This window comes from Perissodus microlepis, chromosome 23 (genome assembly GCF_051167445.1).
Source record: "Perissodus microlepis isolate ML-2025 ecotype Zambia chromosome 23, ASM5116744v1, whole genome shotgun sequence".
Taxonomy (NCBI): domain Eukaryota; kingdom Metazoa; phylum Chordata; class Actinopteri; order Cichliformes; family Cichlidae; genus Perissodus; species Perissodus microlepis.
This window is the reverse complement of record NC_140482.1, coordinates 19,514,315-19,540,591: the sequence shown is the minus strand read 5'-3', so window position 1 is coordinate 19,540,591 and position 26,277 is coordinate 19,514,315. Positions and strand designations below refer to the sequence as shown.

Genomic DNA, 26,277 nt, shown 5'->3' with positions numbered 1-26,277 from the left:
TTAATTGGAAGAAACAAATCCAAACACACTGCCAAAGCAATAAAATCATACCCGGATAGAAAAAACACACAGTGGAGTACTATCAGTCATGGATCAGCCTCCCCAGAGCCCCGATCTCAACATTATTGAAGCAGTGTGGGATCATGTTGACAAAGAACAGAACAAAAGGCAGAAACATCCAAAGAAGTTCTTTGAATGTCCTTCAAGAAGCCTGGAGAACTATTCCTGAAGACGACTTGAAGAAATGACAAGAAAGCTGCCTAAGAGAGTTCAGACTTGAAGAATAAAAGCGGTCACACCAAATGTTGACTTTCAAGCTCGTTAGAATTGTACAGTGTTTGCCTTCGATGCTGTATTTACACGTATGTTGCCACATTTCAATAAGTAACTTTTCCTATTTTACGTTTTCCTAACATATAAAGGAATTAAGGAGGACTCGAGAGTTTTGCGCAGTGCCAACTAACAAAAAACTCCAGCAAAGCCCCGATGTGAAATAAATATCTTTTATTGTTGTCATCGTCATAATTGTTGTAATTATGAACACCGAGCTGTTGCAATACTCCAGAAATTTTGCCAAAAAACAGCAACCATTCAACGGCACCGCTGCGTCTCTCAGGACCCAACTATGCATACAATCTCCCATTTAGAAGAAAAAAAAGGAAAAATAAAAAATATATTAAAAAATTATGCGTACCACTGATATACAGATCTGATATAAACAGGCATATTGGTCACAAACCAATTAGAATTATAAACATGGCTTCTTTTACAATACACAGACCAAACATGTGGGATATAAGTTTCCTTTAAAAAAAAAAAAAAAAAAGAAAAGAAAAAGAAAAGAAATAGTACAATTTCATTTTTATACATTTGTACATGATTTTCATTTTTTTTATTTTTTTTATTTTAACGCTCTCACCCCCTACAGTCAGAATGCTCAAGGCATTTCAGGCGCAGTGTCCAATGAGCAACATCTGCAGTAAATGCACATAAACACACACTCACACGTTTATTCATTCACTCATTCATTCAAGAGTGGCAGCAGTGGCTTTAAACGAGAACTACAGGTGTATCTTGGCGCTCCACAGGTGACAAATACTGGTACCGAAGAGTTAATCCACTGTGCTGAACGAGGCCAAGAATGAGACGTTACATTCATGTCAAGGTTAACTGAACCACCATCATAATCATCATCATCATCCATCTCTCGCACTCATACACAAAGTAATTTTAAAAAAAATGAAAAGAAAGAAAAACAGTCTTTAAAAATGTGCAAAGAAAAAGTCGCCGAGCCGAGCTGCACGAGCGCAAGGAACCGTTAAGGGGGAGTGGGAGGGCATCAGTGAAGAACCAATAGTGCATAATGGTAGTGCGTATCTATGACGACCAGTGTTGGCGATCTCCATCAGTACCAGACGGCTTGCCGTGAGCCACCTGAAGAGCCAAAGGAACGTACCACTGAGAAGATGCATAATGTGAGTGTAAAACTGAGTTTCCACAGAGCAAGAAAGGCTTAAAAGTGTCTTCAGAGGAAGTCGGGGCAACAGAGGTCAAAGAAACTGTTCCCTGTCTTTTTTTTTTTTTTTTTTTAACAAAGGTGCAGTCAGAAAAATCAGACTCTGTAGTAATACCTAAACAAGACATTAGAAGTCATAATTATTTGAATTTTTTTTTTTTTTTTAAATACTCTGATAAAAATCAATCTTCTGCAGGGGTTTCGGGGTCGGCCCTAAGAAGCTGATCCGAGTCTTTGAAGCTTCAGCAAGAATTATTTGTAATTATTTAGAGCTTTTCTTTAGCTACGGTGTTTAAAAGAGCCATCATACTGTATAAATGAGAAGGCCAAGTAAACAATGTGATATTAGTTAACTTCACCAATCAGATTTAAAGAAATGTGAGTGGCCACACACAGGCAGCTGTAAGCTAAACATCTCAACTGCTGTTTGTGCTGTTGGAGCATTTTTAATGTGGTTATTTAATAAATAAAACAATCTGAGCTACAGCTCGTCTGAGAAGTTTACAGTTCATTCTAATTAGCATTCTGCAACAACAAGTCACGAACGCAGCTTGCTAACATGTTGCCACCCGTAATCGTGCTACACGATACCACGTCACAGAGACTATTTAACGTCCCAATTTATGAACAGCTATTAATATTGGGTGTAATCAAAACAAGTGGAAAACCATTTAACAGTTTTTGGATTTGCATATATAACAGAAAATATGAACTTCACAATCAAATATTTGGACAACGAAGCTTCAAAGGCCTCCAAGTGCTACAAACAATGTTTGGATCATTTAATTCATTAACAAGTGCCAGAAACACACAAGTGTGACTCTCTAAGCTAAAATCTAAGTTTATTTACCATCACAGACCCAATAATCTATCCACCACAAAAAGCTTGTCCTGGTAATGGCTCATTCAGCAGCAAAGACGACGAGGAGAGGTGCTGTAGATGTGTGTAGGAGAGCCAAAGGTGGGGATCTGAGCAGGAGTTTAATTTTAGAGAGTCACCATCACTTTTCTCTGCTGGTCAAATGTTGCTGATTGCACCAGAAACACTTCCTCCCCTGCTCTGCAGAAACCGGCTCTGATGATAATATAAGTTTTGCATATCGTCTCTTTGAACCTAGAAACATTTCAATCTTAGCAGCACAACAGTAACTCCCACCAGGACTCTGATTCACGTTATTGTTTAAACATTTAGAAGCTTTCTACATGGGCTGTTTGATAATCCGCCTGCTGCAAACAGCCAAAATTTAAGGCATAATTTGAGCCCTAAATAACCATTTGATTGGCTGCTGGCAGAGCTGCTCAGAAACCTCACCATTACTAACCAAAAAGTGAATTAGAAGAAGAAGAAGAAGAAGAAGTGATCAGCACAAGCCGAGGTGTCACCTGCTATCTGGCGTGTGCATAGTCAATGCTTCCAAATCAGATGAGCGTTTGTGGTTAAAGTGACGAGTCCGCTTTGATGCATTTGATTCGGTGGTGACAGCGACTGCAGTACCAAGCAATAAACACGAGAATGAAGCTCTGCGAGTCTGTCTGAAAACGGCGATGAACGTACCAACTCCAGCGGCGGAGCTCCAGGAGAGGCTGCGTGTACCCTTCAGTTAAATGATGAGCAGCTAAAAACATTTAGTTTGAAATGAAACGGACAACAGAGCAAGATCTTCAAGTTTCCCCCCACTGCTTCTCCGATCTGATGGCAGAGACTCACTGTGAACACATGAAAGCACCAAATTAGCAGCTTCTGTCTCATCCAAATACTCAGGCTGGCTTGATCTGAACATTTAAAAGGTGCAAATTTAGATGTTAGATGAGAGTTAAACTGCTCTCCATGGAAGTTCATGCTGAGGAAGAAGATACCAGAAATGTAAAAACTTCTACGATCCATCCACAACACGAGGTTAGTCCTGAATATACTACATGGTTTGAAACCCTTGCCATGAGATAGTTGGAAGCTTAAAACAAGCTGGAAAAGCCGGCTGCATTTTTGGGGAGCTTTAAGACAAAGCACTGCAGCACAGCACAAACATGGTTGAGTCATCATTAAACTAGTTCTTTCCCTCTCTCCGACACGGACGTGTTAACCAGAAAAGATGAACTGCAGGTGAAGCTACACGACCGCGGCTCCCTGCGAGGACCTGACCTGTCCATGGGATGGTGTAAGCTCTGTCAGCAAAACAAACCCTGCCCGGCCACCTTTTGCTTACCAACGGCTTCAGTTTCATTTATCGACTTGCTCTCCTTAAACTAGACATCCAAATCAGTCACCTTCCAGAATTAGCTATGGTGGTCTGAAGAGGATACGAGTGTGTTTTAGTTGACTTTTTAAATGTTTTAAATCAACAATTCTGCATGCTGCACCTTTCAAATCTGGTCATGAGAGTGCTCCCTATTGCTTTCTGTGGCTGAACAGACTGAGTTTCTAAAAGCCAATGTTTACCAGCAGTAAATTCATGAATCTGCTGTAAATCTGCCATGCTGAAGAGACATCCAATCAGATCAGAGAATCAGAGGAGGAAAGAGAGAACAGGTACCGATGTGGCGCTTCACTTCTACACCAGCATGACGACTTTTCTAAACAGAGGATATTTGGTTTCCAGCCGGCGGCGCTGGTACAGCAGGCGAACGAACAAACCGAAATGATCAGCACAGCGAGTCCCCGTCGCAGAAAGGCAGAAACGGCTGAACTGGGATCAGCTGGTGTGAAGGCAGTTTATCCAGGAGGCAAAAATCAAAACAAACAAACAAAAACCAAAAAAAAACTTAGAACAAAAAGCTGAGACTCATTCTCAAACATAAAAAGGCACAGAGACGGGGACGACGAATCAGAACGTTTCATTTGCACTTCGTTCAGAAAACGGAGCGGACTTCGGCGAGGGATGAGGGCAGGTGGGTGGAAAATTCTCGGGGGAGTGTTCTCTGGATCTGGGATTCAGGTTTGTCTATAGCAGCGCGCCCGTCACTCTGGGTTTTGGCAGGAGACTACATTCTGGGGTCGGGTCAGCGAGACATTGGAGGAGGATGAGAAGGAGGCAGGGTGGGGTTTACTCCAGAGTCAGGCATCAGCTCCTGTTAGGGCCACAACACCGACGCCATCCCGCTTCAAAACGCTCAGAGCGAGAAACCGTACAAACATTTAAAAAAACAAAACAGTTTTTTAGAGAGGAGGAAGTGCTCAACCTCCTCCGCGTTGGAGACGTTAAGGTGCAACTTGCGGAGAAAAATAAAATAAGAATTTGTGTCCTTTATGGCAGTCTCATACAAACAGAGACAGGAGGAGCGCCCCCACCTTCTTCCAGCCAGTCTTTCCTGGTCCAACGTGGTCTCAGCGTAAAGGTGGAGGGGGCGGGATCAGATAAGGCCGTATTTGGCAGTTCGGCAGGCAGGCAGGGGTTCAAGATTCGAGGAGGGGGCGGGAGGGGTTAATGTACAAAGATGTGCCTGAGCAGCTCTTCTGCAGACGGCCGCTGCTTGGTCTCCACAAAGATCCGTTTGAGGAACTCCCGGCAGTGGTCCGACACGTGGGCGGGCAGGACGGGGTTAGTGGGCTGCGTGGCGATCTTAAAGATGGCCGCCATGGCCTCGAACTCTGCCCACGGAGGTCGCTGAGTCAGCATCTCCACAACGGTGCAGCCGACACTCCTGAAGACGACAAAACAAACATTAAGCCCATAAAAGAAAGGAAGGTCATTTTATTAGCTTTATTTGGTTTTCACTAGATCCAACATGGCCTCACAGCACAGGAAATGCTCTCAGCTACAGCTTCCACCTTTCTGTGGCACAATAACATTAAAAGGCAACCCAGTCTTTACTTTCCTACCCGTTTCATTCGACAGTTAAAGTCATGATTTTATAAAAAGCCATCCAACAACATCGTCTTTCATCTTTGAAGCCACGTGTGGCCAAAGCTTCCTGTTAGTGGCTACAACGAAGCGTCTTCAGAGGTTTGCGCTGGTTACATACGTGACCAACATGGTCTCGTTTGCAGATTCTCTAACAAACAGAACATTTCACACACAGGATAGAAGGAGCTCTATATAACCAACACTGAACTTCCTAAATTATTAAATCGTATTAAGAGGGGTAAGCACGTGTGAACTTCATCCTACTCCTTTAGGAGCATCTAAACTAATGGTATAGAGAGATATTCGTGACAACTTTTTCTCTTCACAATGTGTTCTGTTATTTTATTTAAATTTACCCATTGGACTGATTGATGGTTGATTTCAGTCTTAAAAAACAAAATAAAAGACACCACCATTGTTCATGTTTTATCATTTAAACTCAATCCTAAAATAAAATTCTGAGCCTGGAAAGACCCACTTCAGACTCATTGTGTGTTACCACCATAAAAACTACCAAAAGACCCTCAATGTCTTTTCTTTTTTGCCAGTCATATCTGTTATACCTGTGGCTGTTCAGTGTTATTTTGTAACATGAAAAAAACTGAGGTGATTTGTTGAGGACATCCCCAACTTTTCTGTTAGGAAGTGCTGCTATTTTTGACAGTGTTAGCTACTATTAGCCTCTGTTAGCTGGTGTTAGTGATACTTTCAAGTCATACTTGAAGTGCATCTAACATTGCTGGACTGAGTCTTTAGCAAACAAACTCTTGTACAAAGTGAGCATGTACTCAGAATGTTTGAGTCCAGCATTACTCAGCATAACTAACAGCTGTTGCTGTTTAGCTGGCTTGTGGCCAGTTGTCCCGAGATGGGAGGGTCACATGTCTAATATGCTGACAATAATAAAGTGTCTCCTGATCTGAGCCCTGACTGCAGATCAGGAGATAAGGCTTAAGATGAAGAGGAAGCGGAGGACATTTTATTAAGATGTCATCTCTCATTATCCCTTTCCTTCACATTTTCCTTTCTTTGGTGACGGCGACCAACGAGTTCTCTTCTCCTCCACCTTTGGTGCACGGTGCATGTGGCCGGTCTCACGAACCAGTATCATTCCCATGAACTTTTAATGGTTTATTTCTAAGTTCATGAAAACCTTTTAATTTCTCTGAAGACGTAATTAAACACTGATGTACATATATGAGCAGAATATTCCTTTATATTAAATAACCTCACAAGGTTACATTTTTACAACATTGGGTGTCCACACTGCCCGCCCAACCGGCCGCCCACGTACTTGGCGGGTAACGACAATACCTCAATCAAGAATGCATACCAGAAGCAACACAATAGAAAAATCACAGATTTTCCTTAGTTAAATGAGGCTTTTGAGGTTAAATGCACACATAATCAGGATTGGTCTAAAGACTTAAAGGAAAAGAGTTTGTGTTACCTGACTTTTCCTGATATTTCTGACCCTTTAACCCTCTGGAGTCCAGGGTATAATTGGCCGTTCTTGACTACTTTTGATTTTAATCTATATTTCACCTTTACAAAAAAACTGTTTATCTTGCCTTGTTTGGTATCATTATTTTCAGCACAACCTCAAATATCTGAAATTTGAGTTATTTTTTCATTTTGGCATACTATATTAGCACAGTTGATCTAAATCCAGACAAAAAAATTCAAAATCCGAGTAGAAAAAAGTTATATTTTTTACTGTAAAACCCACAAACATGTTTAACGAATCATTTTCATAAGTTGAAATGCAAATAGAAATTGTACATTTCTAAAAATTATGCACAAGTTTTGCAAACAACAAAGTTATATGGTACTATTTACCTAAAAATGCAGCCAAGGCCTCGGGCTTTTTTATATAACCATTTAAATTTGTTTACAGAACAATCAGGTGTGCTGCATCAAATAAGAAGGCACATAAATTATTTGTGCCAGTCCAAAAAAAAAAAAAAAAAAAAAAAATAGTTTGTGTCCAGTATAAGACAGAGGAGAACACCACAGGCCTAAACCCTGCAGGTCTGACAGCAGGAGGTGTATCAGTCCTGTTTTCCATGTGGGAACAGCGTTTACAATGAAATCTGCCTTTGGTGGCTTTTTTGGAGCAACTGTGAAATTCAGCAGTATAACTGACACACAAAACAAAACAATGACTACAGTACACACTAACTACAGCCTCCAAACACGCTTAAACGTCTCTAATGTCTCACATATGAAAACTCGCTCTCTCTTTCTTTCGCTTACCTGCTTTCTCTCGCCGGTGTTGCTCCTAAAAAGTCCCCTCTCCCTAAACAACCAAGTGCCACATGTTGCCATATCATTTTTTTGATTGGCTGACATGGTAAACTTTAACACCAATAGGAAAGGGGTGTTTTTTTTCTTTTTTCACTCGCAAGCGGAGAGTGTTTGCTAGCGCTGTCCATAGAAAACTCCGTTTTTACCGTTCTTCCCGCTGTAAACACCGCGGTTTTAGTCAGAAAAATACATCACGTGTATTTTCTAATCATAACTCTGGTTTTACGTGGCCCATCGACACAATTCAAAAACTGGTATGTAGTTTGAAGTCCGCACTTTCGACCCAAGTTGAAACTGAGACTCTGAGTCGCTGCATCTTGTAGCTGTGTTGTCTTAAATTGGTCATGTGATTTTGACGCGCCGGTGCGTCCGACGACCCCAGAGGGTTAATAAATAAAAGTGCGTTTTATATTTGGCCAAAACATCTTTGGTTGGTGTCCTGGTTTTTGGGACTAAAACCCCTAAACTGGAAGCAACACTAATGGATGTTAGTGTTGATGAAGGAAGCTGTTGGGATGTGGAAGTTCACTGCTGCGTCTGCTCAAGTCGGAGGTAAAGAAGCATCACTTTCTAAAGTCAGTTTGTAAAAATTCATCTACATCGGTACCACTTAAATTACTTTTTACATCACTTTCATGCATCCTCCTCTGAATAATGTAGTAAAGACTTTTGTGGTTGGTCTTACCAGATGTCTGCCTTCCTGCCGTAACCCTCTCCGCTGATCACCTCTGGGCTCATCCAGTACGGGGTACCGGTCACCGACTTCATGCCTGTTCCTGACAGACAGATGGTCTGCAGCCGCCTGCTGGCCCCGAAGTCTCCCAGCTTCACGTTACCCACCGAGTCTCTGAGGATGTTTGCACCTGAAGGACGATTGCACAGTTTCATGCTCTACTTTTCAAAGACGACGTTTGGTCCCAAGTATTTCCCCAGCAGGAGCGAAAACCTCAGCTCACCTTTGATGTCCCTGTGGACGATCATGTTGCTATGCAGATAAGAAACCCCCTCCAGGATCTGCCTGGTGTAGCGGCGCGTCACATTTTCCGTGAGCGCCCCGTACGACTTCAGCTGGTCTTTAATGGATCCCTGAGGGTCACCAGAAAGGAAGGAATCATCAGAAATATCCCTGCTGTTCCTCACATTAAAATTTAGCGTCTCTTAAGAGAAACAGCTGTCATTTCCACTCGAACAAAGGGAACTTTGTTCGTAAGTGTTGATGGATTTCCACTCGAATAGAGCATGAGATTTTTAGCTTCACACACACATAACTGGAAACAGTGAACAGTTTGTGTGCACTCACTCCAGGCATGTACTCCATAAAGATGGAGAGCGTTCGCTCCATCGTGTCTCGCAGACAGCCATAATATTGGACGATCCGCTCATGGCACAAGTTCTTCAGGAGCTGGATTTCACATTCCAGTGCGCTCACCTCCTGCAGCAGAAACAGAAGGGCACATATTCAAGCAGAACATATTTAAACCGATTTCACCTCTACATACAACAAATTAGAGGCTCTAACAGCAGATACATGAGAGGACTGGAAAGATCTTTCTCAAGTGGGACCGAAGTGTCTCTAGTTTGAATTTCCTGAGTTGTATCCTTATTTACAGCCCTGTTTTTCAAATTAATATTGTATGATTTTCCTTTTTTTTCCCCTCCCTGGCTTTTTTATAAATCAACAAGGCATTTTAAAAAAATAAAATAAGCAGGGCTCTAGACTAACTTTTTGACATGGGCGCACCGGTACGCCTAACTTTAAAAATGTAGGCGTACCGGCACAAAAGTTAGGCGCACTCAAATTTTTCAACCGCATCCCTTAACACCGCAGTTTTACATGTGCACTTTCTTTTTGGGGATCTAAATTATTAACTAACAAACTTGTGCTTAAAGTGCTTTGTCAATATTGTAGAAAATGTTAAACTTAATCATCATCTCAGCCTCTGACAACCTGTTTCCTGCTGTCTGCTGCTGAAAGGCAGTGGGGAGAGGGGACACTTGGGCAGTGCATTTATTGCAGCATATAATGTGTTTCCTGGATACACTGTGCTTTTTCAGCATTCAAAGATTGATGGCACCGTGTCAGAGCACTGGCTATGAATTTCAGACAGATCAGGCCTTAACTTAACAAAAAAGTTATCAATAGTTCTTTTCATCTTTTCTTATTACAGCTACATCCACTTCTCTCAGGCCTAGGCTGCTCACTAGGGCTGGGTATAATCACTGATTTCTATAATCCATTCGATTCTGGTTCTCAAAGTCCTGATTCGATTCAATTTAGCCTCAGACAGTCAGAAATATTATAATTATGATCATTTATCAGTGCTGATACACATGAGACTTCATCAGAATTGTGAACATCACAGCAGATGCCTTTGTCTGAAAGTAACTGAGAATAAAACACAGAAAAACATGAAGGAGATTTTCCTGGTCTGGCTTTTTATAGCCAAGCCTAATTTCTGCTGTATTGAACAGCAGAAATTAGGCTTTCTTGTCAGAGGTCATTTAAGTGAAAAAAGAAAAAGACAGCGCTGTAAACAACGGTAGACTGGTGGGTAATAAGCGAATGAATAATGCAGAAAACAGAACACAGAGCGGACCCGACGCATCAGAATCGCTAAGCTCCGACAGTGTGTCCGTGTTCGGGCCGTCGGGTGAGAAAGCTGAGAAAGACAAAGCTGATTCTGATGCGTCGGGTCCGCTCTGTGTTTACGTCTTTGTGTGGAATCCGTTAATGAATTGATATCGCTTTATTCAAGCTACTCACCTCTCTCTTCCACCTGCACTTTCAACTGGACCACGGCCAATCAGAGAGGTCCCGCCCCTGACTATCTCTGATTGGTTTAGTCCACGATAGGGGCATAATGTGCGTCTGTTGTTGACCACACGGAGAGTTGCAGAGATTTTTTTTTTTTTTTTTTTTGTTACCCGAACAGTTGGTCGCACAGGTGCGACCAAATATTTTTTTTAGTCGCACCACTGAAAAATTTGGTCGCACTCTAGAGCCCTGATAAGCTTCATAAAACAATGACATAGCATCTAGATCCACACTTCCACCCAAAGCAATGATTCAGGGAATTATTTAAGGTCTTTTTTTTTTCTTTTTGCCTTGTCTTTCCATTTTCCTACCACTGTATTTAATATATTCTATGCTGCTGTGTACGTACCTTGCTCGTCTCGGGACTCTCTGGATCAAACTGAACTTGTTTAACTGCCAGTTCCCGTCCAGTATCGGCGTCGTAACACAGGAAGACCCGCCCGAAAGCTCCCTGACCCAGAAGCTTCCCCAGCCGCCAGTTGGTTGGCGCTCGCGGGGCTGTGCACAAAGACACATCAGGCTTGCTAAAAACGCAGAAAAACAAACATCTGGAGGACGTGTCGTGTTGCGAGGACTCACAGCGGCTGGGTGGACTGACGTCCATGACGGAGAGCGTCGGAGCCACGGCCGGATTGGGGTTTGGCTCGATGTCACTCCCCCTCCGCGGCCTCCTGGCGGGGCCGGGGGCCTCCTCCAGGTCAGGCGTGAAGACGCTGCTGCCACTGCTGGTGCTGGGCGACTGCTCGGTCGAGCTGAAGCTGATTGGAGAGCGGAAACCGTGAACTTGCGTCCGCCGAGCCCGAGGGAAAGTCTTCCTCCCTGTTCAGAGGATGAAGGAGAGCGATCATTTTTAAATCCCTGTTTAAAGTCAATTTGCTTTCAGCATCAGTAGGAATAAATAAATGAATTACCCACCATCGCTGTAATCCTGAAGGCCAAAAGGAATGCCGTACCGGCGAGGATACGTCCCTCCTTTCCCTGACTTCTCAAACACCGGAATATCGTACTCTGCAGAGGAAGGAGGATACAAAAGATGAAATTTACAGGCCATGGCCTCAAAACAGCTTTCAAAGATGACAACCTCGACATGAGAATGTTTTGGGCCTTTTAACTGCAATCTGTAAATTGAGAGTGCTCGCTTTCCTTGAAAAATCCCATTTTTACCATTTCTTCCTGCCCTCAACGTGACAAGCAAAGCATGGTGTAGGTTAGTGATCATAAGTCTAGTTCTACTTGGTCCAGCAATACGATTTAAAACCTGATATATAGTTTAAAGTCTTAACTTTCAACACAAATAGAAACAGAGATTCAGCAAGGCTGCATCTTGCTGTTACATCATCTTAAAAACCAGTTGTGAGATTTGGACATGCTAGTACATCAACTATAGAGGGTTAAAGGTTTGTCTCTTAGTCTGGTTTAAGTTTTAGCCTGTTAAACTCTTCACTGCCTGGTAGATCAGATTGTTGTTGTTTTTATTTTTTAAACCCTTAAACAGTCTAACACCCGTGAACTAGGGCTGGGCTATATCATACCGTTCACGGTAATACCGGTGTAATTTTGGGCAACGATAGGAAAATGAAGTATCGCGATAGAATATGGGTAAAACACGCATGCGCAGTGCCTTTGTTTACATACGCACATGGCGGCGACGCAGAATGAGAAGAGCGAAAGCGGATCGTTAAATGAAACGGATGAACCAGAATTGGTTTGTAAAAATGCTGCAACTTCAGTGGTGTGGAACTGGTTTAGCTTTCGTCCGTCAGATACACAACAAAGCACTATTTTTGGTAGAGCGTGCTAGCGGGCCGTCGTTTTTACCGTGTTGTTTGGAAAATACGGCACACTTAAAATCAATCCTTTGATTTTTCTGAAAATCGACAGTGCCCCTTATAATCCCGTGTGCCTTATGTATGAATTCTGGTTGTGTTTACTGACCTCGAAACGATTTTATGTCGTACACGGCGCTCGAAAATCTGTCAAATGTTTTAGTACGACTTTGCTAAGCTACAAAGCCGCACCGCTTGATGGATTGTCGGAGAATTACAGCTATCGTAGGCAGGAGCCTCGCGGAGTGATACGTACTGTGCTTCAACATAATATTACCGTACTGTGTGTGTATAAGCTCTTTTTAAGTTTTGTGGATATTATACATGGTTATGCTGAGGATATGTCGGCCAATTTCCACTGGAAATGCCTTTTGGTTAAACTGTCAGCAAGGAATTTGCACTGTTACGTTTTTATACAACTTTAATGCACATAAAAAACAGCTGCTTGTTTAAGTGAAAATACATTGATGGGGTTTTTTGCACTAATAAAGTTGTGGAGTTGTAAAGTATTTTGTCTAATGTCAATTATATCGTCAGTTATATCGTTATCGCAAATTTTCAAATGTATATCGTGATAAATATTTTTGGTCATATTGCCCTGCTCTACCGTGAACTAAGATCTGCTCTCACCTGGAAAGTCCTGGTGGTTGTCTGGGTAGCTCTGAGCCCTGGGCATCCTGGACTTTGGGTAATCACTGCACAACACAAAGACAACAGCAACAAATCAGAGGGATTTTCTCCACGGCAGTTTTTTGTGGTTTCCTGTTTTATTCTGTGACGCAGACCTGTCCAGTGGGCTGTCTAGGGAGGGACAACTTCCAGAAGCCGAGTTCTCCGGACTGCTCATGGACAATGGATCCAACATCTGAAGTAAAACAAGAGAAATGAGAGAGAGACAAACTCACATCCTCTCAAAACTAATCAAATTGTATCTCATTAGCTAACAGGTGAATTTAATTTGACATAAACTGATGCTAAAAGCAACTTCAGAAAACTCAATAATAAATACATTACATTTAAGCTTTTTACAACCTCCAAAACAGAAAAATAAATCCTTCCCTCATCTCTCCAGACCTGCAGTAGTCACAAGTTATGCCACTTACACTGAATCACATGACACTTTAACGAAGGCTGTTTGTGACGTAACACAAACTGCCCATGCCTGCGAAGGAGCCTGCTGACCTCCACTATTCACACCTGTACGACCTCACCTACAAGTGTGCGAAACACGTCTATGTACCCAGACACTCAATGTGCTATGAAAAGAACCCAGATACGCATCCACCATCTTCCCTGGTGTGTGCACCCAGGTCCGTTTGGGAGTATATCAGGGACTTAACCTGTCCTCCACAGTGGCAGGTACACCACAGAACTCAGTAGTCACAGCAGGGAGAAGAGGAAGAAAAGATCAACTTTAATGAAATACTAAAACGCCAGAAGGTTCTGCTTTAATGGCTACTGTAAAGTCCAGCGTGGCAACTTTAAAAAGAACTCTTCAAATATCGGCTTTATGATAAAGAAGCTGGTGAAAATTAATTTTACATTTAAAATGTTCTAGAGTTTACACTTAAATACTAGATTTGCGCTCCACTTTGTTACATCAGAGCAGCTCCTTTTCAAGTAGCAAACACTAAAGTGGACTCTCCTGAGCATCAGTACCTGGTCCATGCTCTCAGGGATGAACTCCCCCTCGCTGTTGATGCTGGTGAAGGAGCCGTTCCTCGCCACCTGCTGCAGAGCGTCGGGAATGTATCCTGGAGGAGGAGAGCTGCGGTCCGTTGAGTGGGAACCTGACAGGACGGCGGTTATAGAGAGTGAGAAAATTGCCCTGTGTGCGCCACAGTCACAGCTAAACCATGTGATGCTTATTTTCGCACAAAAGAGTCCGAGTTTCATGCATTCATGTATTTTTCTTAACACTGGAACCACCGAGACAGTCAATTTAAAATTTGTGAGATGTGAGAGATAGATAGATAGATAGACAGATAGATAGAGATATCTCTATCTATCTATCTATATTTTTTTTTTTTTTTTTTGGGGTGCAACGATATTCGTATCGATATTGAACCGTTCGATACAGTGCTTTCGGTTCGGTACGCATATGTATCGAACGGTTCAATATGACAATGCTGTCTGTGTTGAGCGCTCAGTGAATCTGCGTTCGACTACTCCGCCTAGGCTGCACTGTCGAGCGCAGATCCACTGAGCGCTCAACACAGACAGCATCGTCAGAAGGAAGAGCGCAGGGCAAGCTAGCGAGACAGAAGTTAAGCGCTCCTTGCAACATGGCAAATTGAACCTCCCCCACCCTCATTCAGATCTGGCGTTTGGAATTATTTTGGTTTTCATGTGACGTATGACCCTGAAGGTAAGCGCGTCATGGACTAAAGTAAAACAGTATGTTGGATGTGCCACGCAATGCTTAATTACATGGGTGGGAACTAGTGTGTTAGCGCAGTTAGCTCGTTAACATGTTGACGCCGTCTAGCCCCATGCACGGGGCGATCAGGGGTAGCTCGTTAACGGAGATTTGCCGTGTTGTGGCGTTAAGGTCATTTCAACGAGATTAACCTGAAAGCACTAGTGGGAACACAACGAATATGACTGCACATTTACATCATCCTAGTGCAAAGACAAGTGGAAGCAGACAAAAACAACAAGCATGCATGCTACAAACTTTACCCGAGTCATTTAGACAGCCGTTAGCACATGATTCTCCTTATGGGGACCTGATATGTTTAATATGCTGCTGAGAATATAGCCCAGAAGAAGCGTATAGTATAGCTTTTATTTAGGAAAGAGACATTTCTCTGTAATAAACTCTCTTTTCCAAAGATGAGTGATTCCTCAATCAGATACAGGGCTCGCAATATCGCTAGCCCGACGTCCTGGGGCTAGCGATTTTTCCAGTCGGGCTACCAAAATCTATCTCTGCCCTGCCCGTCGGGCTATTGTAGGAAGGAAAAATATATGTCAATGCTTTTGCATTCTTTCGGAAATGTAAAAAAAAAAAAAAAAAAAAAAAAAAAAAATGGTAAATGGCCTGCATTTGTATAGCGCTTTTCTAGTCCTTAAGGACCCCAAAGCGCTTTACACTACATTCAGTCATTCACCCATTCATTCACACACTGGCGATAGCAAGCTACATTGTAGCCACAGCTGCCCTGGGGCGCACTGACAGAGGCGAGGCTGCCGGACACAGGCGCCACCGGGCCCTCTGACCACCACCAGTAGGCAAACATGGGGTTAGTATCTTGCCCAAGGATATTTGGCATGCAGCCAGGAGGCAGCCTGGGATTGAACCACCGAACTGCTGATTAGTGGCTGACCTGCTCTGCCACCTGAGCTACAGCCACCAAATGTAGCTGGGTAATTATGTCATTGGCATCGGTGAGCCACTGTCAATATGTGACATATTGAAATCGCGTTTGAATTTGAGCTTGTTTTTTGCTTTCACTTTGCAATCGCGCGAACTGTGTATAGAGAGCGACAGCACTGATTGGTGAGAGATGATAATTTGCGCACCAATTCCTCTGACATCGTCTTATCAATCGTTAGCTTACTACGCAAACATGACAAGTGAAATCTCCCGCAGCAAGCTTAAACATGTGAGAGGTTGATCGCGCAGAGAATCGCTGAGCGTTATGTGAGTGCGTGTGTAAAAGCAGCAGGATATATATTTTAGTTCTGCTGAGCCAGATAAGACAGGTCAGGGTGAAGAAGTGACAGCCAAAGAAAAGCTTACCACAAAACGGAAAAGTTATGACAAATCAGACTATAAGGCAAAAAGAAAGTGCAGCTTTATGGTTTCATGGACAAAATAATTTCTGTGGCTGCGATATGATGAGCTATATAACCAGGGCTGCACATAAGTGGTCCGCAGGTGCGCATTCGCTGTCAAAATAAAAAACACACACAAGGGTTAGGGTTAAATTTAAAAACTGTACTTTTGAGTTAAAATATATATTTATAATTTTAATAAATGACAAATTAAAAAGGCATGAACATTTTTTTTGTATCAAAAAAATATCGAACCGTGACACCAAAGTATCGAACCGAACCGTGAATTTTGTGTATCGTTGCACCCCTAATAAATAAAAATAAATATATAATTTTTTTTTTTTTTTTTTTTTTAAATCTATCATATCATCGCCATGACTTTTCCTACAATAGCTTATTCATCAAATATCGAATATTTATTTTAGTGCTAATACCACATCATGCTACATTTATTTTTAACTTTTGAACTGTTTATGACTTTATTTTAATTTGTATTTTAACTTGAAATGATCCAAATCATTGAAAGGTTAGACTTTTCAAATTTTACTTAAAACTGGATGAAAATAAAAACTTAACTTCAAGTAATTATTCACTTGCCATTACTGCTGTTATTGCAGGATGGGGTCAGGAGCATGTTCACCACTTACCCACTACCAGGCTGTGGTGGGCACTAGTGCCCGTCCCTGCAAGCTTTGAGTCTGCATCACTGTTTAGCAAACATTTACCTATCAACGCCAGCATGCTCTTCTTGTCTGTGACCCGGAACCCCGTGTTGTCCAGTTCCTCGTGGGACGGCAGAAGGTCCATGTTGGATGACGAGTTCTGCAGACACAAAACAAACTAAACATTAAAAAGAAACTCTGGACAAGTTTAACATCTCCTTTGTTTTCCAGCTAACCCTTCTATGTTAACGCTGCTATAACATAAAGATTAAAAATACCAACGTTGGTATAAAAAACACCCCAATCAGCCTTTTACAGCTGAGAGGTAAAAACTGTCGAGGGGTTACAGCACAGAAAAAGCAGCAGGTGTGTCAGCCGCCACACAACGTACATACTGTGCACAAGTATCAGAAACTACCATTAAAGTCATTGCAGTATGGCCCACCTCAGAGGAGACCTGCAGCACAAGGAGAATCTTCAGACTCTTCATGTGAACACTGCGATCCAGCAGCTCTACAGCTTTGTCCAGGTCGTCCTGAGTGGTCAATGGAATCACCAACTGCAAAAGGAGGGGAAAAAAAAAAGAAGAGAAAAAAAAAATGAAATACAGTGACTTGAATAACCTTTTAAAAATTGGGTGATTCTTTTTGATCATTTGTGGAAGTGCACACAACAACAAAAACATAATCCACACACAGGTGCTTCATTGATCCAATCAGCTGTTCACAGCACTTCCTACACTCCAGTGTCTGTCATGCTGTACATTCACGGGGCTTCATGGATTCCACTAGATGCAACAGGAAGTGACATTTTCTCAGGAACACAGCTCCACTGGTGCTATTAGAAAGTGATGTTTCACTTTGTGCCTTTCTGAGACACGTAAAACTGTGACTGCACCATTTCAAACACTTCATGATTTTCAATTCAATTGTGGTTCATCATTTATCTATTATGTATAGGAAGAAAAAGCTAAAGCATGCAAACCTGTAAAGCTAAGCTCTGGTGGGCCTGTTCTGTGGTAGGTAAAACAGAGTTACAGGTTGCTGTCATGCACAGCTCTGTAGCTAACACTGCGTACACAGTGTCATGTTAGTTTGCAGAGTGTGTCCAACCTTGTGGAGCAGCTGCAGCAGGTTAACATCCACACGCCTGTACAGGATGTGGTCACACGCTCACACCTTCACTCAGTTACTTCTGTTTTTTTTTCCTAATGCAGCTTTCGTTCATTTTCTACATCAAAGGCTGGCAGGATGGCACTGGTAGCACAACTGTGGTCTGCTTTCTTGAAACAGGCCGCAGACCACAATCCCACTCGCCCCTGCCAACAGTCATCTTAGAGACAACAGGTAGCTGGTGGTGTACATTACTAAAATATTCATTTAACCTACTAGTACTTCTGTTGCAGACTAGCGAGGCAGCAACTAAACATCTAGCTGATGAATCACAATGATGCAGATCCACCACCAGACCCAGAGGTGGATTTTTGCACCAAAATGACCAAAGAAAACAGCAGAAAAAAGTTGTGTCAGTCTGCAAAGAGTGAGACACACTGCCGCTGAAACATACTGGGTGTTCTTAAAAACTGCACAGAGGGAAGAACAACATCAGAGGGGCACCGAGGGCAGTTGAAAGGACAGGTTTAGGATGACAGGAGGGGGATCATAGCACAGCTACAGATCCTCCACATGAAAGGGATCTAGTCTGTGTGGTTTGTGACACTGACCGAATCTGAGGTGACGTGCTTTACATTGAAACAGGAGACGCTGCAGAGATTTTGTCTCTTGGCTCAGAACACCTCAGCCAGCCCCCACCCACCCCACCCACCCCTGCATCCATGACTGTGTGTGAATGTTAGATAGGAAGCACTTCAGCATAGGGCTGCTCAATTAATCGAATTTTAATCTCGATTACGATCTGGGCTTTCAACAATCATTAAAAATGACTGAGCCGATTATTAGCCCCTCCCTCGTGCTTTACTCTCGCGCTGCTCCGTGTGGTAAATCAAGCGCACCTCTCTGCATTTCGAACACGTGTCACAACAATTAAGAGCAGCGGTCTCCAACCTTTTTTGCGCCACGGACCGGTTTATGCCCGACAATATTTTCACAGACCGGCCTTTAATGTGTCGCGGATAAATACAACAAAATAAAACTAGTACCGGTACCGAAAAAAAGAAAATTTATTCATAACACACGTGAAAAGACCAAGGAAAACCGAGTAAACGATAAAAACGATAACAAAATAACCCTGAAAACCGAAAAAAAACCCTGAAAACTATACATTTCACACCTGAGCCTCAACTCTCACAGCCCGGTACCAAACGACTCACGGACCGGTACCAGTCCGAGGCCCAGGGGTTGGGGACCGCTGATTAAGAGGACCCGAGGGAAGCTCGGAAAGCTAAGCAGAAGTTATTTGGAGAGGAGAGTGACTGCCGTTGGTTGAAAAGAGAGGTAAAAAAACTTCAGTGGTGTGGAAACATTATGGGTTCGCGGAGTCAGACGTGGATCAAGTAGACATAGTGTGTAAACTTTGCTAGTGTCGTAGCTGCACCACAGAGCAACACTGCAAAGTTCACTAAACATAGATGTTTACATTTTTCATTTATTTTTTATATTGCAAACATTTGCACTGTTATCAGTATTTGCACACTATTTTATATTATTTTTTGACAATCTTTAAAGTCATTATTCAATACATTGTTATTGTTAAATAAATATCATCAAATAATTGAGATCTCAATTTCAGTGAAAATAATCGTGATTATCATTTTTGCCATAATCGAGCAGCCCTACTTCAGCATAGAAAAAAGTCCCTGTATGAGCGTGTGTGAATGGATGACTGAGGCATGTTGTAAAGTGCTTTCTACTCAGGTAGAGTAGAAAGGCGCTATATAAGAACCAGTCCATTTACTACAGGAAGCAGAGGAAAATTACATTTCAAGTTTCGTACCTCGTTGTTTGTGTAGTGGAGGTCCATCATCTGACCAAAAGCCACTTTAGCTTTGGACCTCAGATCCTCCAGCTTGATAGGTCGAGGGAACTGCAGAATCCTGCAAAGAAGAAGACAGGTGAGAGGTCAGAGACGGGCACTGCTGCTGGTCTGCACTGACAGCACTGGAGGGAGAAACACAGCAGTGGAAACCTCACCTCTTCTCCCCTTTGAACTCGAACTTCACTCTCACATCGTTCTGTTGGAGACAGAGCACAGAGTTAAAGACAGCCAGAGCAAAGATGAGCCAGGCTGAGCCTTCGTGCTTTCACTTGGGTTACCTGGTTCTTGGGCGACGAGGCTTTGGGTTTGCACAGGTCTGACAGGAACGCGGCAGGACGGCTGGAGCGGTGCAGTTCGGCCAAGTCCTGCATGATGGAGTTCAGCGCCTCCTGCTCATCTGTGAGACAGCATGACTTCTGCTTATTCAACTGGTTTTATCATTGAAAAACTCAACTTGCTAAAGACTCGTCTAACAACCTGTCTTGCGGTATGAACACAAAAAATGAAGTTGCCTTGCTGCATTTATCTCTTCAGATAAGCCGCTTCCACTTAGCCACTCAACACAAGGGACTTATTGTCAGGCAAAGATGTCAAAGAGCCATTGTTCGGGGAGGAAAAAAAATTCCTCAAATTATAGGTCTGTCAAAAGATGAAGCTGACTCGCTGCCAAGCAGTAACACCATCTCACAGCATGTACGTACCCATCTTAATGGCACGGCGATTGACCCAGGAGGCCAGGAAAGAGGATTCTCCCATCAAAGGGATTCCTTTCTCCTGAAACACAAAAACATCATCATAAATCCTTCCATGCAGTTAAAAGGGATCATTAAACATAATGTGTGAATAAAAACAATCTGTTAAACTGAAATTGTCTCATATATATACACACATTTACATTTAATTTGTGATGTATACTGTACATTTTTCTTCTATTGTTTTTGTGCAGTATTATTGTTATAACATTGTGCTGCATCTATTCATTTTTGTTCTGGCCATTCTGCTGTTGTAATAATGCAAATTTGTAGTAACTCGTCTTTATTTATTTTTTTTTTATGTCAAAACGAGCATCTGGAGGCTTTATACATATTTTAAGAGTGTTATGTCTACATGATAGTTCTATTGTTGTATTTCCCGAAGCACCAATCCAGCATTTGGATCAGATATAAGTCATCTATGCTGTTCTATGTCCACTATGTTACGTATTAGCAGCAGTTGCTCCAACATAGCCTGGAGGACACCACCAGTTTGGGCCTGAGCACTGCTACACCAGCAGCTTTTCTCTGTATGTTTGCAGAAGTTTTTGACTTAACTGTGAGCTTCCCCGTCAGCTTCTCACTCTCGGTATGTGTAAGGTGTAAAACTTGTTAGGAAGCATTTATTGCATTTTTATGGTAACATAATGTGTCGTCATCAATATTTCTTCACTTCACACCCCACACGACGTGCATGTGTGAGTCAGGAACACTCACAGAGAGCTGAAAGGAGAATAGTGCCAATAAACTAGGTCAGGAATTCAGACACATTAGATTCATTTTACTTGTGCTGGACAATCATCTGTCTTTTTCACTAATAAACTTCAATAAGTTTATATTCTTGGATGTATTCATCACGTTTCTTAAAATAAGTAAAATAATGTTTGAGTCAAGCACGATGTTTTGATCATCATCAAATAAAAAAAAAATTTAAAAAAAAACTTGGTATACTATACTTGGTATCAATATACAGTGCTGTGCAAAAGTCTTGAGTCACCCCTTGTTTCTTTACATTTTGCTTCCAAGAAGCCACACTGTCATTTTTAAAAGTGGCCTTGAGTGAAGAACCAATTTGTTAATAGAAGCCTGTCACAAAACATTTGTTTTTGTATTTCAGCCGGTGGTGTCGGAGATTCAAATCAATGAATAATGAACTCAGAAAAGTACCATGTAATCCACCATGCAATACCATCTGGAAGACATCTAATTGCCAACGCCTTATTTTTTTCAGCATGACAATAATCCAAACACACTGCCAATGCAATTAAAAACAATTATTCTTTTTGTGCTGATTATTCTGCACACTACAGACTTAAACCATAAGAATATCAAGCTCAACTGTGAGGTTGCTGAAGTAAAACTCCCACAAGTATTCTGAATATCAGCCATAATGTAAACACCTTAAGCAGGCTTACTAAATACTATTTACATATAACCCTGGTTTAACAAAAACCCGTTTTACTTATGACACTGCTTACAAGAACTACTCTACCCACAATCCTGAACCGAAACCGCAATGCCTCTAATCAGTGTAGGTCGCTGTTACTGTTGAAATTCTGTAAATGTAGGAACATCAGCACAAAACTTCAGAAAACAAGAGAGCAATGATTGCAGCGAGGCAACACTACAACAATGCAAAGGATTACATTGAAGGAGGCTGGAAGTCATTCACTGTGAAATCTAGGATTTGCAGTGCATTATGGGGATGAGCAGTTCCTGTACACAGCCTCGTACCTTTGCCTTCTTTTTTTCTTTTTTTTTATCCAAATCAAATCTTTTTAATAGCCATGATTCACCTCGTAGCTGGTTGGTTTGGTCTGAGGATTAAACCTCTTTATATAAGGATTTTTTTGAAACATCAATGGAGAGAATGAACAAGGAACTCACTTCTGGAATGGGAGCCCTTAAATTGCTGCGTTCCCTAGCAAAGATAAATAGTATATTTGTGATTTTATAACATAAAAAACAGAAAACAGCTGTGACAAAATCTTTAATACAAGTGTAGTGGAGTAAATGCTGACCCTACTTTAAGAGCCCTTTTCTTCACATTTAAACTACCCACACTGGTGGATATTTTATTGCCATTTTAATGTGACAATGTTTGTTAATGTGGGTCTATTCAGATGAGTCAGTTTCCAGACCATACCTTTCTACTGATCACTGATTATGTTTAACTGGGCTCCGGATGCCCACACTATAGGAGGTCAAGCATTCAGCTTTTTAATTTGTCACTAAGCTGTATATTATACTATTGCATTGTCATGTATAGTGAAATATGCAATAACTGTAGCTATGAGTGTCCAATAAAGGGGCTTTAAAGGTTGCAGCACAAGCTTGTGTGTGGAATCAAAGTAGTTTATTGCTCAGTTATCAATTAATACTATTGAACATAACCTCCAGAATGTAATCTGTACAAACATAATTAGCCTTCATGTTATTGTTGTTGCAAAAGAGTGGACATTTAAGTCAAGATGGCCTCTGCTGACGAGGAATTGATTGGAAATTGGTGATGATAGTCTGTGATCATCACTGATTGATGAGAGAGCTGCAGCATTAGTGCTAGCCTTAGCTTAGCGTTTTTTCTTCTCTCTTTTATCCTTATATACATCATCCTCCTCATGAACATCATCTTCTGTACCGACTCTTGCTCAGTGCTCACAACAAAGTTGATATCAACAGCACAATTATGGCCTCCTTTGGTAGATAATTAGCTCGCTTTAGATTCTCCTGCTAGCGTTAGCCGAGTAGCAACATAGCAACTGTTGCTAGCACATTTTTAGCAATTACAGCCGTTTTTATGAATAATTATAAGACACTTTTGACACTTACGCCCAAAATACTGTTTGTTATCTAAACAGAGAGCCGATATGTGAAGCTAAGCTAGACGTGTGCAACTAGCTGTCAGGCCAGGGAAGTTGTCAAGCTGAGCTAATGCTAACAGCCAGCCGCACAGCTAAACAGCGTTCACCTGCGCTGCACGACTATAAGAAAAACAAACAGCCCTTAAAGGAATAAATAAACCCCTCAAATGGATCCAATACTTCTTTAGTACCGTACCTGGGCGCTAATTAGATGTGTAGTCACTTCCTCATCCACAGGGCCGGTGACAGGAGCCCCGGGCCCCGCGGAGAGCCGCTGGAGGAAGCAGAAGTTTGGCAGTCCGCTCCCAACTTCACTCGAGTGCTGCCGGACCACGACGACGACGAGGCCTGACGGCTGTCAAAGGGACCAGCTGAAGCTTTTCGACCACAAGACGACAAAACGGCGGCTCGTCCAACTAAGTAGCTCCTTGTCTGTGCAGTGGTTAAAAGGCTAACTTCATCAGAGGCGCTCTTTTAGCTGTACTTTACACCCTGGTTAACGGTAGCTCCGCTCGCTGCTGACCCCACGACGCCATCAAGCTATCACGTATTAGAAATAATTTAACCGGAAGTAGAGACAGAAAATAAAAGAAGATACATTCAAGTAACTATTATATGTTTTATTTTGATAACCAGTGCCAGGATAATATATTGTATTTACGGAAACTTGAAAGGTGTTGACCCCAACCTTGTCAGAAGAGTCCAATAAAAACACGACCTGTCACGTCAGAGAAACTTATGAGTTTCCTGTCAAAGAATAAATACATTTGATTGGTGTTTAATCACTTTATTGTAGTTTTTTTTTTAAATAGTTTTATAGATTTTTATTATAATTTAATATAATTGTTCTACATATTTAGAGATTTAAGAGTGTCTTTTGATTAAATTAATGATTATTAATTATGCAAGCACAAAATTATAGCTACACTCTCTCAGGGGGTGCATAAAATTAAAATATGCATATATATGTATATACATACACACAGTCATGCCTACAAATGCATAAAAAATATATCAACATATGTAGTTTTGAGGGAAGTAAATAATGAGACTCGACATAAAAATTTTGCACATTAGAATTGAACTTGAATGAATTGAGTTATTTACAGCTGGTATGTATCTATATACACTTTGACATCTACATGACTGTAGATGTGCTCATGTAAATTAATGTGCATTGTCCCATTTAAAAGAAGTAAATATAAATTTAAATCTTTTGCTTCTGCGGATTTGCTTCTTTCATTTTAAGTTTAGTTTTTATTATTTTTAGTGTTAGTTTGGAGGTTTCTTTGTTATGTAATGGGTGCTATTTGTTGGTATTGTAAGGTAATGGTGGTATTTACTGCTATTATTACAATTAACACCTGAGGCTGACGTGTTGATGAAACTGGACTAAACTGAAAAAGAGTCAATTTAAAGTGATTTCCTTAATATTTTAATTCTGTTTAAGTTAGTTTTGCAAATGCATAATATGATTTGTATTATTTTTTGTTTCTTTCCTATACAGCCCCATGTTGTTTAATTTTTTTGAAATACAATTTAACAAAATGTTTAATGTATTATAAAAGTATTTTGTTATATATCCACATCACCAGCATTTAAAAGGCCAATAACTTGATGTCACTATTGGACTGATCAATATGTATTATATTGATCTGTATTTTTAATTAAAAATGTGTATTTTTAATTTTAATTAAAGGCCAAACTCTTTAATCAACTTGTCTGGGCGCTTAAAAATAATGTGACATATATGGGGACAGTTTAGACCAAGCACAAATGGAAATTCTGATATCACTCAGGTGAGACAAAACTGAATCAGTGGTTACTGTTGGGTCAACATTATTATATATTTTATAGCTTTAAAATGATCCTGAAATAACACACAGCGAGTCATTGTGTGTGTGTGTGTGTGTGTGTGTGTGTGTGTGTGTGTGTGTGTGTGTGTGTGTGTGTGTGTGTCACATCCTGACATTACCAAAATGTAAAAAACAAAAACAGCCCTATGTTTTCTGCAATGTGCCTACAATTTGTATGATATGGAAAAGACCCTTTACAATACATTTCTCCATCTAACAGTTTCTAAATTATATTTTAGTGTCAGTTTTGTTCATGTTGTCTAAGTTTATTATTGCATTTAGACCCAGTGTTATCTAGATTGTGGTTTATGGTTTTGGTCTTTGGATTGTTACACCCAAAGTCAAATACAGAGACTGCAAGCATTCATTCAATAAAAATATAAACATTGTTCTTTAAAAAACATAAAACATCTGTACTCTGTGCTGCGTATTCACCATGTTATTAGCCCGTTTTAAAAAAAAGTTTTTCTGTGCTATAACAGTACACTGGAAAGGGGTCCATAAAATACACTACAAATAAAGGAATGTTCCATTTAAATGTTTTATAAATATTTTTCCATACTTTTTAAATAAATATTGGGTTTAATTATTTACCGTGCCCATAAACTTGCATTTACTATCAGCAAAGATTTATATCACACTCTAATGGTCAAACATTAGATTATGCATATATTATATCGTAAAATGGTCTGCCTTGGTGACCAGTCGGGGCAGATGGCCGACCCTCCCTCATTCTGCGTGTGTTGGAAGTTCATTTCCTATTAAAAGGGAGTTCTTCCTCCTCACTGTCACCGAGTGCTTGCTCATAGGGGGCTGTCTGATATTGGGGGTTTCACTCAGTGTTGTAACAATTTGTAGATTTAGAATAATCAAAAGATTTTTGAAACAACACTTTTGGCTGTGGCGAAGGGTGTGCCACAGCCGATAGATGTGCAAAAGTTGTTGCCATGGCACAGAGTTCACACCAGATGTCTTTACTGACACAACCCTCCCATTTTTCCAGGCTTGGGACCAGCACATACCCCGAGTACACTGACTGGAGACTGAGTTTGTGTTTCCACCCTCT

The 26,277-nt window shown here is 41.3% G+C and overlaps 1 protein-coding gene across 1 annotated transcript; it reads right to left on the bottom strand.

Moving 5' to 3' along the window:
- Nucleotides 1-489: 489 nt before the first annotated feature.
- On the bottom strand, nt 490-23,893 carry map3k2 (mitogen-activated protein kinase kinase kinase 2). The gene is made up of 17 exons (XM_084922150.1): nt 23,552-23,893; nt 20,444-20,516; nt 20,021-20,139; nt 19,898-19,938; nt 19,701-19,800; nt 17,194-17,307; nt 16,812-16,908; nt 13,966-14,096; nt 13,092-13,171; nt 12,937-13,001; nt 11,396-11,488; nt 11,060-11,299; nt 10,830-10,978; nt 8,966-9,097; nt 8,622-8,751; nt 8,351-8,528; nt 490-5,155 (listed from the first exon to the last, which is right to left on the bottom strand). The coding sequence occupies exons 2-17, from the start codon at nt 20,496-20,498 to the stop codon at nt 4,936-4,938; spliced, it is 1,944 nt and encodes a 647-aa protein (XP_084778276.1). The 5' UTR covers nt 20,499-20,516; nt 23,552-23,893; the 3' UTR covers nt 490-4,935.
- Between the last annotated feature and the right edge of the window lie 2,384 nt (nt 23,894-26,277).